Genomic DNA, 15,588 nt, shown 5'->3' with positions numbered 1-15,588 from the left:
ATCAAATCAAGTGGTTAATAGGTAAATATTTTTTAAAATTTTATCGCGCTTCATATTTGTTCCAGACAATAAAAATTCTCCTTAGATGATTAATGAAATTGATGAAAAATCCTCTCGTTATAACTTATATTTATAACATCATTAAATATATGTGTTCTATCAACAATTTGAAGTTTATTATTTATTTTCTATTTCTCATGAGTAAATAATTCATGAAATTTCTTCCCACATCGTCAAGGAACATCTATTTTCATTCATATATTAAAGAACTATGTGACAATATTAATCGCCGAGCTCAGTAACTTTGGCTTGTAACCCAAGTGGGGGCAATAATGTGGTGGAATATTGGGCTATTCCAGAAAGGTTGGGCCTGGTGGGCTTATATCTGGCCTGCCCTGTCCAAGTACAGAGTTGGGCCTTGTGGTCCAATCGAAGGAATGGGCTGCTTGGGCTCTTAAAGCGGAGCAGACTGCGTGAGGCTGGTTTCACAGAGCAACGAATAGTTTCCGCTCTGTGCAGTGGAAGGATAACGGGCCGGTGCCGGCCAAACCCAACAAAAGCCTGATGGGTTGCTTCGATTAAACCACCATTTTTTGTTATTTTTTAGGTTAAAGCACATAAAATGATATTCGAATTAAATCAACTATTTGACACTTGGGTAATTTCAAATTATATAGTTTTAATATGATGTCACAAAAGGACTAACATAATGTTGTGAATTGTGATTACTCGTTGGTTTCACGAGCAACGAATAGTTTTCGCTCTGTGCAGTGAAAGGATAACATGTCGATACCGGCCAAACCCAACAAGAGCCTGATGGATTGCTTCAATTAAACCACCACTTCTTGTTTTTTTTTGTTTTTGTTTTTTTAAAGAAGCGCATAAAATGATATTCTAATTAAATCAACTATTTAACACTTGAATAATTTCAAATTATATAGTTTAATATGATGTTCACAAAAGGACTAACATAATGTTGTGAATTGTGATTACTCGCTGATTTCACTGAGCAACGAATAGTTTCCGCTCTGTGCAGTGGAAGGATAACGGGGCGATACCGACCAAACCCAACAAGAGCCTGATGGGTTGCTTCTAGGGGTGTCAAATGGGCGGGTTGGGTTGAAATAGAAATCGGGTTGGGTCTTGACCCGCCCAAGTTTACATTGGGCTCAAATGGGTTGGGTTCAAATGGGCTAAAAATTGGTTGGGTCTTGATCCACCCAATTTGACCCGATTAATCTCAATAGTTTTAACATAATGATATTTAACTTTTATAATCACCATTCGAATTTCAGCTCAAGATTTTTTTTAAAAAAAAGTAACAAATGGATAGATAAATCCTAAAAGATGTTAAATATGTAATAATTTTACCTTTAATATAGGAACATATCTTAGTAAATAGTTTTAAAACGAGTTGAAATTAGAGATTGAATTGGGCTCAATTGAGAGGATTCTCTTAAAATGAGTTAGACTTGAATGAGTTGAGATTGAACCCAATTTAAATTATCTTGAGCCCAACCCTTAAAATTCTGGGCGAATTGGGCAGGTTATCTATGTTTGAATTCATTTTTGACACCCCTAGTTGCTTCAATTAAACCACCACTTATTGTTATTTTTTTTTTGGTTAAAGAAGCACATAAAATGATATTCTAATTAAATCAACTATTATTGACACTTGGATAATTTCAAATTATATAGTTTTAATATGATGTTCACAAAAGGACTAAACACACATTTGTTACGTAAAAATATCCTTTTATAATCCACTTATAACTTGAATAAAAAACCTGATTTTTTTAATTATCTTTAAAATATACATAAGATTAAAAATAAGTTCGTTAAAAGTTACAAACTCAATACTACTGAGATAAGTAGGAAACAATTTGAAACGATGGACTTTTTTATTAAAAAAAAATATCAACTAGAAATTTAAGTTTGAGGATCAACAAATTTATCGCTAATCAAATATGTCCAAAAATTACAATATTTGTTTTGTGATAATATCTTTCAAATATTTATTTCTTTGTCGATTCAATTTTGTATGATTATATTTTCTTTCTTTAACTTCTACAACTTTCAATAATTCAAATTTATTATATTTTCTAAATTTTTGATATGATATTTCTCCATCAAATTATTAGTTAATTATACTATAAATAAATATTAATTAAGAAAAAGGTTTATACTAATACTTATTTTTAATTGGAGTTCTTTCAAATATTTATTTCTTTGTCGATTCAATTTTGTATGATTATATTTTCTTTCTTTAACTTCTACAACTTTCAATAATTCAAATTTATTATATTTTCTAAATTTTTGATATGATATTTCTCCATCAAATTATTAGTTAATTATACTATAAATAAATATTAATTAAGAAAAAGGTTTATACTAATACTTATTTTTAATTGGAGTTGCTAGCACAAAAACTCATAGACCATAAATCTCCCTCCTTCGACTGAGCAATTTTTTTTCCGGCGAGAAAGGGATAATGGCGGCGGCGGCGAGGACGGTGGGTTCTGGGGTGGTGTTGCCGCGGTCAGTGACGTTTGTTACCGGAAATGCTAAAAAGTTGGAGGAAGTTAGGGCAATTCTTGGCCAGTCTATTCCCTTTCAGTCCCTTAAGCTTGACTGTAAGTTCACAGTGTTTTTGATTTCATATAGGTACACTTGTGCTTAATTTCAATGTTTTCTGTTAAGAAATTGAACCCTTATGTCAAAATTTGATCTTAGTGCCAGAACTTCAAGGTGAACCTGAAGATATTTCCAAAGAAAAAGCAAGAATTGCTGCTAAAGAGGTACTGTACCCTGGCTTTATTGCATACATTATATATGTGTGTATTGCTAATTTGTATGCAATAGCGAAAGCCGAAAGCAGGTAGTTCATGTAGGTGCTAATTCTCCCCTTGTTAGATTTTAGTTGAATTCATGTCTGTCAAAGTTATAGTGATTAATCCTCTAGAGCATCCATTTCAATGATCCTTTCAACTAAGTACTATAGAGGATGTTTGGATTTGCTTCTTTTAGGTGCTTTTAAGCACTTATTCCTAACTTATAAGTCATAAGTTATAAGCACTTATTCCCAACTTATGAGTGTGTATTGTCTGTTTGTATGCAATAGCAAAAGCAGATATTTCATGTAGGTGCCAATTCTCCTTTTATTAGATTTTAGTTGAATCCGTGTCTATCAACTTTGGTATAGTACTTTAAGTTCTTATCTTGCGTATAATGTTAATCCGTTAGAGTATCCATTCGAGTGATCCTTTCAACCAAGCACTATAAGTAGTCCACTCCTAAGGCCTTTTTGGGGATAAAAGTGGAGCACCTTGAATATTCCACCAGGTACGTGCGACCTCCAACCAGCAAAGTCACGTGGTAGTTTTGCCTACCACTCTAAAGGTTATTCAATAAATTCTGGTTTCTTTAGGTTAATTTCTGAAGGATTTTGTCGTCATATTGTTCCTGCTTCAACTTTAGACTTAGGTTTTATTGCGATATTGAACCCTTATGGTATCTTGTATTCATTTTCACCTGAGCATTTGCAATGTCTTGATATTTTAATACGAGACAAGTGATATAATGCTAATATCTTGATACTCCCTCCGTTTCAAAAAGAATGATTCCATTTCCTTTTTAGTTTGTTTCAAAAAGAATGACCCCTTTCCTTTTTTGGCAACACTTTAACTTCAACTTTCCACCTGACATGTTTAAGGCCACAAGATTAAAGGGCATTTTGGTATATTTGACATAACTTTAATTTAGAACCACAAGATTTAAAAGTCTTCTTTCTTTTCTTAAACTCCGTTCCAAGTCAAACTAGGACATTCTTTTTGAAACGGAGGGAGTATTTAATAGTATGGTGTTAAATACACGAACCACCACTCATTGAGATATGACACTTGTTTATTTTATAATTGTCCTCTTGTAGTTTTTTTCTCCCCATCTATGAGAGATAGATTTTAAATTCACTGTTTGTGATCGTTGGGAAATTGACCGAGTTGGAAAAATTCTCAGGTGAATGGACCAGTGCTAGTTGAGGATACTTGTCTTTGTTTCAACGCCCTTAAGGGTCTCCCAGGTACTCAACAAACTTATGTACACGCTTCAATATCAGTATATGTGTTTTTATTTGAGTTGTGACAATGAACTAAGGTGCTGAGATTTTTTGTTGTTGCAGGGCCTTACATGTAAGTTCATCTTCTCTTTTATCATTCTGCTCTTGAGTTAAGTGTTTTTTCTTCTTTTTATACTTTTATATAATATCCGTTATGATATTTAGAGTCATATTCTTGTTATACAATTCTGCTAATTGCACTTGACCGATATTATAAACCATTGTGCCGTTTCCTCAATATGAGACCTATAGCTCTCAATTTGTCTCTGTTCACAGATGAATTGAACTAATAAACTTCAATGTGTGAAATATTTGGTTTGTTTATAGTGATAAGTTGTTTCAGTCAGTTAGACTTCTGTTAGTACTTACAAGTTACTTCCTTACTTGAGGCATGTGGTTTATAAAGTTTAGTGTTCTCAGAATCATAAGTTGTGTTTGGTATGCTTTAAGATACTTTTTAACAACAAATGTTTCCCTTGATGAAACCATTTTCTACTGTTTGATCGTGTTAAATTGTTGATAATGTTTTGCTTGATGAAACCATTTTCTACTGTTTGGTTGTGTTAAATTGTTGATAATGTTTTGCGATGGATTTTTTTACATCAAATAGGGAAAGTTGACTTACATTGATTTGTGTGAGTCATTACAATTGTTAACTCTTGTTCAACACTTCAACTTCCTTCAACCAAATGACCAATAGTCCAATTTCAGTGTTTACTTAGTGCCCGTTTGGATTGACTTATTTGAGGTGTTTAACAACTGAAATAACTTTCAAGCAGTTTTGAAGTGTTTGGGTAAAGTTAAAAAATGCTTATAAGTACTTATTTTAAAGCCAAAACAACAAAAATAAGCCAAAACCATATGTTAGAAATCCTATAAGTCATAAGTCAAAAGCCAATCCAAACAGGTAGAAACTATTTTCTAGATCAATTTTTGTCCAACAAGGAGTGCTTGTTGGATGAACTTAAACTGCATAACTGTGAGGAGGAAAATAAATTTGTTACAAACGCTAGTCACTGTTTAATGGACAGAATCTTGTTTTAATAATTGGATTTTAGGTAAACCTTTCACATTGAAATTGGTTATGGACAGTGTATGGCACGTGAAATTGTGGAACTTACCTTTGAGAATGTACCCTGCTCATATAATTTACCTAGACGGAGAACTTTTTTCCTGCACTTTTTATACTATCCTGATGATGTAAACATGCCATGAGAGACACTTCTACTCTAAATAATTTCTCTTTTATCTCCAATTCTTTTAACCCTTATTTTACTACTTAATAAAAGTTAAAACCTTACATTAGTACATCAGGCCAGTCAAAGTCTGACGCTTAAAATGGAGAGAATGTTGGACATTAACGAATTGAGGTGAATTTATAAGAGGTTGGAATTCTTTCCAAAGATTTTTCTTACCTTCTTGGATCATATTCAATCTAAATTTTAATAAAATGCTCTGCCTAACTCCCTTTTGATGGACATGGCAAATTTTTGTAATTTTGTTTATGTTGTTATTTTCCAATTCTTGTTAACTATTCTCTTTTGCCATTGGCATAATATGCTTTGTAATTGTTGCTTTATGTCTGGGTTGCTTGCCATATTACGTTCTGCAGCAAGTGGTTTTTTGCAGAAGATCGGTCATGAAGGTAATTGCTTAGCTTGTTTTTCCTCATATACAATTGCGTTGAACTTATTTTTTGGTGTTCTCCTTTCTGTTAAATCGTTCTATTTTTCTGTTCTGCTTTTAAATTTTTTCCGGACATTTTCTAGGTCTCAACAACTTATTGATGGCTTATGAGGATAAAACAGCATATGCCATGTGTATCTTTTCGCTTGCTCTTGGGCCAAATACAGAGCCAATGACTTTTGTAGGAAAAACGCTGGTAAGTATTTGCTTCTGTAATCCATGAATACTTCCTTTAGACTTTGTGTACAATTTTTCCATTATTATTTCTGTTGATCAGGACTATGTTTCAAACTAGAATGGTCCTTGGTGGTTATTTCGTTTTATATTAAGTACCAAAGTTCCGGTTATTTCTTTATTATGAAGAGAAATGGGAAGTAGTTCCTATATTTCTTACAAAATGGTGCTTCTTTTTCTGATAGCGCCACCATAAAATCAACACATCAGTTTTCACTCAACTAAGAGAACTCCAGAGATATACGATATTCTTTGTGAAAGTGGTTTTACCTTCTCTTCTTTATTTTTTGATGAAAAATAGTCCTAGGAGATAGGCATGTCTATAAGCTCTCAATTTTTGAGCTTCCGGTGAATTTCTTGCTATGTTATCGCTATTTACATTCTTTGGAGTATAATCCGAAAATCCCTGCATTAACATCCTTATAAGACTATTTTGGATCCTATCCTAAAATGAGGAACTCATGAAACTTAATAGATTTTTCGCTTAATGTTTCTTTGTTGAACTATGTGAACAATAGAACTAACATTGCGAACATGGCTCTTCAGGGAAGGATAGTGCCAGCTAGGGGACCCAATGATTTTGGATGGGATCCAATATTTCAACCTCATGGCTATGACCAGACGTAAATCCTTCCCCCTTGAATGTTTTCCTATTGAACGTAAGAACATCTGATACGAAGAGAGTACTAACTTATAGAACTGTGTTGCAGTTACGCTGAGATGCCCAAGGAAGAAAAGAACAAGATTTCTCACCGAGGTAAAGCTCTTGAACTAGTGAAGTTACACTTTGCTGAGGCTCGATACACTTTCCAGACCGACTCCACTACCCAAAACTAGGATGTATGCCTCGGTAGTGACAGAATCTTCATGTTCTTGCTCAAGAGCTATAATTGATGACAATGTAAGCTTCTTTTATTCTCCTAGATAAAATATCGTGAAGGATGAGATACGTGAAATTTTGGAACTTATGATTATTGCTAATAGATTTTATGATCTAGCACAGCTTCTCTTTTTATTTTAAGTTTCATTTGGTATGGGGGTAGGCTCAGGAACATGAATATTTGATATAACTCAATCCCAGAAGCTAGCATGAAATGATAATCGCCCACGACCATATGAGGTTCATAACCAACATGTTGATACTCTAATATTCTCCCTTGCAACGTTCAAGACTGGACATCTGGAGTGAACATTGAGTAAACCATGAATGGATCTGACTTGATACGATCTTAGGAAGTTGTATCTGACATCCAACTCAACTTAAAAGCTAGCTTACGAGGTCGGAAATCATCCTAGATCATGTTCTCTAGACAACAAATCATATTTTTTTTTTGTCTAGATGACTTTCTTATCATAGCATAGAAAGAGTAGTGTTGTTTAAGAAACTATAATTAAAACAATTGGTACCATATTGTACAAAAGTTGAAAGGCATCCAAGGTTACACGATGAAAATGATTAGTAATGTTATCAATTATGATAATTACTTATCATTTTGCTCTCAGGCTAGAATAGACTCACCAGCATAATCATTGTGGTTAACCAAATTTGATCTTGTCTATTTTCTAATATCAATAAACATTGCCTTTTATCATAAAAAGGATGGATACTAATTATACCACTTGAACTCAAATCAATCAATTGTACCACATATTCTTGCTCCTACTTAGCAATTTAGTATAAAGAGGTAAGTTTCATATTAATTCATGAAACAATTAAGCATGTGATTAGGAAAGTGCATGGAGAATTTCCTTTAAAACCTACTACATTATATTTTACTAATTTTGTGTATACATTATACGCGTGTGTGAGCTTGCTCACATTGTTGGTCAAGTTCAGATAAAGAAGAGGACATCCAACATTAAACTTGTCAATTCATGATGAATTCTCATCGGTTTATAAAGGGAGAAATATACATAAAAAGTGTTTGGGACTCAATAATCATATTAACATGAACAAACATGGATTAAAATTGGGGTTGTGTAATTGTATTGAATGTGACAACTCCAAATTAGGGCTTTATAACTTTTTATGTTTTTTCAATCTACCTATATAACATGTAACATGGGTATACATGTGGTAAGTTGGTCATCTCATTAAGAATAATATTGAAAGACACCCACCCCTCTTTCAAACACTACAAAAGCTATGTTTTCAATTGGGGCAAAATTAAAGAATAGGTCACATGTCCTATGGGGCCCATCCTCACATGCATATCTTAATTCCTTTCTTCCCTCCATAATGTGAAATTGAGACTATTGTCCTATCAAGTCAATGGAGCAATATGTTAGGTGCACCATCTATATTCACTTATGTTCCTTTCACACAACAATTGAAAGCTGTTTTCCTTTTTTCTAATTTTATCGAATTATATTGGACTGAGATGAGCTTGAATAGAGCAACACATACATAATAAGAGTAAATATTCATATAGGCGATCCTAATTTATAGTTATTCGATATAACGATATGCTACCGTTGTCAACCACTTTCTTGAGAGATACTATATTTAATTTTATCCAAAATGACACATCATCATCTCTCCAACTATCTGGTGATTTGCCAAAATTATAGAGAATTAAGAAAAGTAACCCCATGTGACAGAATATTTTTCATCATTAAATATTAGATTATGCTTAAGTGGAGTGTTTAACAGTATTTCATTACTTCAAAAGACATGCTCATTAGTCATTACTAAAGTTAGTCAATCTTTAAGCACATGCTACCACCATTATGGCAACTACCAGGAGGATGAAAAGCAAAACTTGAACAAGTGTAATTGATATCAAATTATAGTATATGATAATTAACACAAAAAAAAGGCACAAGCAAGATGATATTAATGTTTGCATTGACAATGACAAAGCAAGAAAGTAAAAGGTAATATATAAAGGTAGTAAGTAGCTTTGCATCATTTCAAACAGAAAGGTTCTTCTTTACTTTCCCTTCCAATAACATTTTTCTTGACAATTCACACTATATAGCTTGTATGACTCAAAAAAGCTAAGAAAAAACTTACAAAATCATTCACTCCTATAGTAATAAAAAAGGCAAAAAAACACAATAGCCAAAGCACAATATAGCAGACTAAAAAGATTCAAGACAGCATCACAAGGATAGAATGGGGGTGGTGGTTAGAAGAAACCAATGGATGAGGAAGATGAGCACTCTTGAGATCGAAAAAAAAATAACAAGAAAATGGGCATGGACAACGCTTCTGCACCTGCTTCAAGAACAGACATTGGCTTTTCTTGAATTGAAATCAGGCCGAGGTTGCACAACGCTTTGAGATAGGAACTGAAGAATTGACAGTGTAAAAAATGTACACTTGCCAAGAGGAATGGACTGATTGACAAACAATGGGATATAACTTTGATTTGGGAGGACTATAGAGTAGTGCTTTTTAGTAGTAAGAATGGAAATCTAACAGTGGAATAAGGAAAAAGGGAAAAAAGGGACACTTTCTTTTGGTAAATCTGTATAAATGATAGAGTAGAGTGAAGCTGGCTGTACTAGCAAGTGCTGCTTCTACGACAGGCAAGGGGACCAGCACTTGAAGTAATGGCACCGACCATCGAAGAGGACTTGGCACCTAAGCTTGAAGCTCTTGCGTAGCTTGCTGAAGCTCCAGCACCTGATGGAGTGAAATAGGCACCATTAAGCATCAAGTCTCCTGATGATCTCCAGTTCCAGCCCTTCCATTGACCTGTTGCTGTGTCTACCCTTTTCGTTACCTGTGTTTCAATTGATTTCTGTTAATTCACTACATTATGAAGTAGCAATCATCTACAGTTTTTGGCTTTTAAATTACCTCCTTCGCAAAACGATTAGTTGGGGCAAGGTATCTGTTTCCTTGGCTGTTGATGGTGGGGTTAGCACTTCCACCGATAGCATACATCTCCCAGTGAGTGTAGTCATTGTTCACTACATGGAAGTAGCCATGTCTGCACCTGCATTTTTTTTAATAAACCCTCAACATCAATACACTTGCTTCTGATCTTTTGTTTGACAGATAATGGTAATTATATAGCCATTTCCAACTTGTTCGGATTTTATGTCCAAGAGCAGAAATTACCTAGGCATTCTTTGAATGAGACCCTCTCCAAAGTGGTTGTATGCAATTGTCACTTGCATCTGCTTGTCTTTAGTGTAGGAGTCGCTGTGGCCCAATAGCATGACCTGTTTGCATTAACAAAAAGAGCCCCTGAAGTTAGCTCCACAGCTCTGGAAATCAGAGACAAAAATCTAAAAATTAGTTTCAAACATTAAAAGCACCTCATTATGATGGGCGAAATGATTGTTAGAAATAGTAATGGCAGTTGAGCCCATTACAGCATCAACAAGACCATCAGCACAGTGAGAGAGTGAGTTATGATCAACCCATACGTGGCTTGAGCCAAAGATAGAAATGGCATCACCATCAGCCATTGTCCTCCAGCCGAAATGGGTCGTTGAACTCCTCACCATGGCATTTCCAGTTGGTTTGCAGTCATGGATGTGTAGGCCATGGATAATAATATTGGTAACAAACTGAATCGTGAGACAAGCTCCATTGGCAATGTGAACATTGTAGCCACGTGCATCAATTGTCTTGAAACTGTTCATAATGAGCTCCTGTTTCAACTGTATGACCATGTCGCGACTGAACACAATCCATAGGGGTTCCTCCTGGATAACAGCATGACGAATAGTACCAGGCCTGGGGTTAACAGGGTCATCGTCACGATTATCAGTGACAACATAGTAACGACCATCACGACCACCAATGGCATTGCGCCCAAATCCAATGCCACAATCAGCAAGACGCTTGCGGTTCTTTTGCCAATTGGGATCACATCTCCAGCAGTCATCAATAGGATTTCCTGTCCCACATGAGAAATATCCTAGTTTTCGCCTCTCAGTGCTGTTCCTAATACTCCTGTTTAGCACCCCAAAACATAGTTAGTTAGTTAAACATAAAAAGAACTGTCATTTTCTTTTTCACACATTGGCAGTAAATTCATTGAACAGTATCTTAGGAACATGTCACTTTCTTTTCTTTAAAGTAAAATTATTGTGTCTAAGAACAGGGGAATTCATTTATCCCTAGAAATGGAAATAGGATAGTCAAATTCAAAATTCTGTTTTTGTGGTTACTTTGAAGAGTGTCGGTGGGAATAACTAGCAATATTATACATCTACAAGTGTAGGGACCATAAGTTTGGAGCCAGTGAAAATGCATTAAAGGATTTTGTCATCCTACAAGGACTATTTTGGTCTTTTCAGGTTTGGATTGTTTGTTTTCTTGGTAAAATAGGCAAAAACAATAATTATGTAGGCACTACATTTTAGAAAAGCCAAAGACATAGGTGAATGGTGATGCATTGCTGCCACATGAAAAAAAAAGATAAGAATCATGTAAAGAAAACAGTATAATCTGAGTGACTATAATCCAATTGTAATTTAGTAGGCATTGCACCATTCAGTTTGCTCTGTCATTTTGGTATATTTTCTTGCATGCACATGCACTAATAAAAACTGTCACAACTCACTACTCCACCATGTGTAACCAGTCAATTAATGACTTTCCACAGATCACAAATAACAATACCCCCACCCCCACCCCAAACCTTTTTCATTGTCGTTAAAGGACAAAAAAGAAACTATTAGCCTATAGGTTGAGTTAAAAAAAATCATATTTAACTGACTTTCCCATATTAAGTTATCCTACACCTGCGAAACTATAGCCAATTTTTTAATTAGAATTAGAAAAAAAGGACAAGGAGACAGTAGAGATCTTACTAGAGGGGTCTCTGCATTTTTAATGCTGAAAATGTCTAAATAATCAAACAAGAGCCAACAAGTACTAAAAGTAGCCAACACAATAAACAGAACATACACACAAATATAGATTCACCCCACCCCACCCCACCCCTAAAAAAGGCAGGGGGAGGGGGTAGAGAATGCAAGAGATGTTTGGACCATGTGGGGGTAGGGGTGGATTGAGTAGGTCTGCCATAGAGGAGTCGTTTAATAGGACCACAAAAAATAAGCTACTCCTAACAACCAAAACCTATTGTGAGTTAATGCAATTTTTTTTTTTTCTTCGTGTCCAGACCAATTTTCGCACGTTAATACTTTTTTTAAGAGAGAAGGAAAAGGTAACTCACTCTGCAACCATGGCAACAACTTCTTCAGGATCATCCACTGCATGTTTGCTTAATTTCTCCTCAACCTCTTCCAAACTAATACATAAAAACAAAAAACAAAAAAATCAAAAAAAAAAACAAAACAGCGGTATATTGGTAATTTCAGCTAAAAACAAAGGCAGCAACCGACATTTATCCACTATTTCACGCAGCAAAAAAGTACACTGTTAAAAAGCAACACACATTACACTTTCACTGTGTGTTTTCTTTTCTTTACACTGCTCAATGCAGTATAAACCTATACATACACTCTCTCTTTACGTATATATTTATACATAAAACTGCAACTGAAAAACTGTGAGATGAGGCGAATCGTTGAGCGGGATAAGCAAAATGACTAAAATACCCATTAAACTTACTACTGCTTGGTTAATAAATCTGTAAATTAAGGAGTTTTACAGGGGTAGTTTGGGGAATAGAAAGGGAGTTAAGGAACCAATGAAGATTTTCTGGTAGAAGAGCAGAAGGAATCCAATGAGAGTTGGGGGAATGAATGTTTTAACAGATTAAACGGTTCAGATCTAATGGGATAAGGGATCTCAACGGCTGAGATTTATTCTAACACAAAGTTCTTTGGATCGGAACAGTGAGATCCGACGGTGGATATTTAATTAATACTTTTGAGACCAAAAACTAACGGCTAAGATTGTTTCTGCATACCTCACCGCCATTGTTGAGTTTTCAGAGCTCAGCAACTGCTCTTTTTCGACAGTCCTGTTAAACCAAAACCAAAATGTAGCGTTTCGTTAGGTAAAATGTGGAGAAATTTCGGCCAGAAAAAGCTTAAACTGTAGTGTTTTGTGTGTAATGTAGAGGTTAAAAACAGCCCAAAAAGTAAAACTCGTAGAAATTTCTAAGAATTCTGCAAAAACTGAGTTTCGAGAAGAGTCTAAACGAAGAAAATGTTCGAAACAGTAATTTTCGCAGAATTCTCTAGAAATCTGCAAAATATCCCAAAATTTCAATGGAGAGAGAGAGAGTCCAAACGAGCTGGAATTAGAAAAAGTTTGAAGCAAAACACTAAAAAAGAGTGAGAAGCCATGAAACACAAATTTTGTTGAACTTTTCGAAAATGCAGATGAATTTTGTATCAGAGAAGCTAAATAAACTCTAGTTTACCTAGAATTTCACAACTAAAACTCCCACAAAGCCATGAAACACAAATTTTGTTTAAGTTTTCCGAAAATGCAGATGAAATTTGTAGCAGAGAAGCTCAAATTCACTGCTAAAACTCCTACAAAGCTTCAAACACTGTACAAAAAGCGAATATCTATGCTTTTTTCAGAGAAATTCGAACAAACCTGGTGTCGGAACCGTCGTTGCTCTGCACACCGGCGGCATAAACTCCGACGAGAAGCAACAAAAGCAGCAGAAAACTGAAACTAAACGAAAGCCATTTCTTCGAACCCATTAACGAAGCCATTGCCATTTTTCCTCTTTCAGAAAATCAGAAAAAGGAACAGAGAGTCAGAGGAAGAAGAAAGAGAGAGTCAGAGAAGAAGAAGGTTGCACTGAGCCCAACGTAACGGCCTCTGAAGGTAGTTTATATAGAGCCTGTTAACAGAAAACGTTAAATTTAACGGCCGTTTATCAACTAAAATCACCTTTACTAACTATGGTTAGTGGTTTGGTTTTTTTGTCCTAAGGTTAAATTGTCATTTTAACCAAACCTGTAACCACTTTAGTAACCGCCAGTAACTGCTTAAGTTAAAGTTATGTATTTTTCTTTTCCATGACCTCTTTTAAGAAATGACCCTTTTTATGATTGTATCTAAAAAAAAAAAATTGATTGTGATATGGTTTTTAAAATTTATTTCATTTGATCCATTTAGGTGTAAGTTACTTCTGAAATAAAGTTGTTAAACGTGTGATGAGGAGGTCATGAGTTTAAGTTACAGAAATGTAGGTTAAGAATATGTATGTATAATAAATTTATATGATTTAATTCTTTTTTGAACTTTATGTATAGTCTTGTTGTATGGGGAGGAGTGCTGATTAGTCAAGAACTTATATGTTCAGAAGATGTTGTTGTGGAGATGTGGATGTATTGACATATTAAGAGCGACAAGATTAGGGATGAGGTGTTCCGAGAGAAGGTAGGAGTGGCCTCTGTGGCAGACAAGATGAGGGAAGCGAGATTGAGATGGTTTGAACATGTGCAATGGAGGTGCGTTGACGCCCCAGTGAGGAGGTGTGAGAGGCTGATTGTAGGGGGTACGTATCCGGAGGTGTAGAGATAGGCTAAGAAGTATTTGGGAGAAGTGATTAGACAGGAAATGATGCAGATTTATATTATCGAGGACATGATTCTAGATAGGAAATGAGTGGAGGTCGCATATTAAGATAGAATGTTAGTAAGGGTGAAGTATTGTCTTGCCGTGCGTAGGTTTAGACTTATTAGTGTCTTCCGTAGTTCTAGTAGTACTCTTGTAGTTTTTATCTTAGTTATATATTGTGTTTCAATTATCACACATAATTGTTGTTATTATTGTGTCTTTCTTTCTTGTAGACTTTACACTACTTTTCTTATTAACTGTTATGTTTTTTTCTTATTCTTATTTGGGATCAATGCACTTGAGCCGAGGATATCCTCGAGATAGGGATAAAATATATGTATACTCTACCCTTCCCATACCTCACTTAGTGGATTTCACTGAACCCTCAATGAAACTCATATTACCAACATTCCAACGAAAGGGAAAACAATATTATATTCACGGGGATTACCTTATTCTACGGCGTTACACAATTATTTTTTTATATTCCAAAGTCTAAACAAAAGGAATTTATATGTCTTACTATATATATAAATAAATTTAAAAAAAAGGACTAGAAAGAGAATTAAAGAAAGTTTGAGTACAAAAAAAGATAATAATAAAAAATTATGGGCTATCCGCGGAAGTCTCGGCGGAGTTCATTGAAGAAAATTTTTGTTGGGTGATGATTTATGTTTTTTTGTCAAACAAACTCATTTTTTTATTAATATAAAATAAATATATAAATTTGACGTATAAATTAAGATAAACTTATAATTCATCTCTGTCTGGATCTTCATGAATTTTTGCTACCATGTTTTCAGTAAATTTTCATATTTTTTTTAAGTATTGTAGCATTAGGGTGTGGAAATCGTGTACGAGATTGTAGACTTATGGTAGACTGATAGCTAACGTAAAACTAAAATGAGTTTAAATGAAATGATATCGTACGATTAAGTAAGGAATCATGTAATTAAGCATAATTTGTTTGAGATTGAAGCGTGATCTTATTGTTGTTTATACAAGTATAATAATAATAAAAAGATTGGATATTTAAAGAGTTAAAGTGATACTCTTGTAAATAATATTCGAAATTCAATAGTAGCAACATTTC

The 15,588-nt window shown here is 34.5% G+C and overlaps 2 protein-coding genes across 2 annotated transcripts; one reads left to right on the top strand and one right to left on the bottom strand.

The window, feature by feature from the left end:
- The first annotated feature begins 2,444 nt into the window (after positions 1-2,444).
- Positions 2,445-7,036, top strand: LOC125808792 (inosine triphosphate pyrophosphatase). The gene is made up of 8 exons (XM_049488455.1): positions 2,445-2,633; positions 2,734-2,798; positions 4,015-4,078; positions 4,178-4,187; positions 5,731-5,759; positions 5,884-5,996; positions 6,581-6,657; positions 6,745-7,036. The coding sequence occupies exons 1-8, from the start codon at positions 2,492-2,494 to the stop codon at positions 6,869-6,871; spliced, it is 627 nt and encodes a 208-aa protein (XP_049344412.1). The 5' UTR covers positions 2,445-2,491; the 3' UTR covers positions 6,872-7,036.
- Positions 7,037-8,919: 1,883 nt separating this feature from the next.
- Positions 8,920-13,738, bottom strand: LOC125808744 (probable pectate lyase 8). The gene is made up of 7 exons (XM_049488406.1): positions 13,521-13,738; positions 12,880-12,933; positions 12,181-12,255; positions 10,307-10,949; positions 10,107-10,210; positions 9,843-9,981; positions 8,920-9,765 (listed from the first exon to the last, which is right to left on the bottom strand). The coding sequence occupies exons 1-7, from the start codon at positions 13,646-13,648 to the stop codon at positions 9,544-9,546; spliced, it is 1,365 nt and encodes a 454-aa protein (XP_049344363.1). The 5' UTR covers positions 13,649-13,738; the 3' UTR covers positions 8,920-9,543.
- Between the last annotated feature and the right edge of the window lie 1,850 nt (positions 13,739-15,588).

This window comes from Solanum verrucosum, unplaced genomic scaffold, assembly GCF_900185275.1.
Source record: "Solanum verrucosum unplaced genomic scaffold, falcon-dt-bn FXZP01000218.1, whole genome shotgun sequence".
Taxonomy (NCBI): Eukaryota; Viridiplantae; Streptophyta; class Magnoliopsida; order Solanales; family Solanaceae; genus Solanum; species Solanum verrucosum.
This window is presented reverse-complemented; position numbering and strand designations above follow the sequence as displayed.

Bases quoted from the DNA above. Each gene is read 5' to 3' on its own strand.
- LOC125808792 (XM_049488455.1), top strand. From the start codon at position 2,492: ATGGCGGCGGCGGCGAGGACGGTGGGTTCTGGGGTGGTGTTGCCGCGG. The intron at 5,760-5,883 runs GTAATTGCTTAG...GACATTTTCTAG, and splicing joins GCAGAAGATCGGTCATGAAG to GTCTCAACAACTTATTGATG. The intron at 5,997-6,580 runs GTAAGTATTTGC...ATGGCTCTTCAG, and splicing joins CTTTTGTAGGAAAAACGCTG to GGAAGGATAGTGCCAGCTAG.
- LOC125808744 (XM_049488406.1), bottom strand. From the start codon at position 13,648: ATGGCAATGGCTTCGTTAATGGGTTCGAAGAAATGGCTTTCGTTTAGT. The intron at 10,950-12,180 runs GTGAGTTACCTT...GGTGCTAAACAG, and splicing joins GTTGTTGCCATGGTTGCAGA to GAGTATTAGGAACAGCACTG. The intron at 9,982-10,106 runs GTAATTTCTGCT...AAAAAAATGCAG, and splicing joins CTCATTCAAAGAATGCCTAG to GTGCAGACATGGCTACTTCC.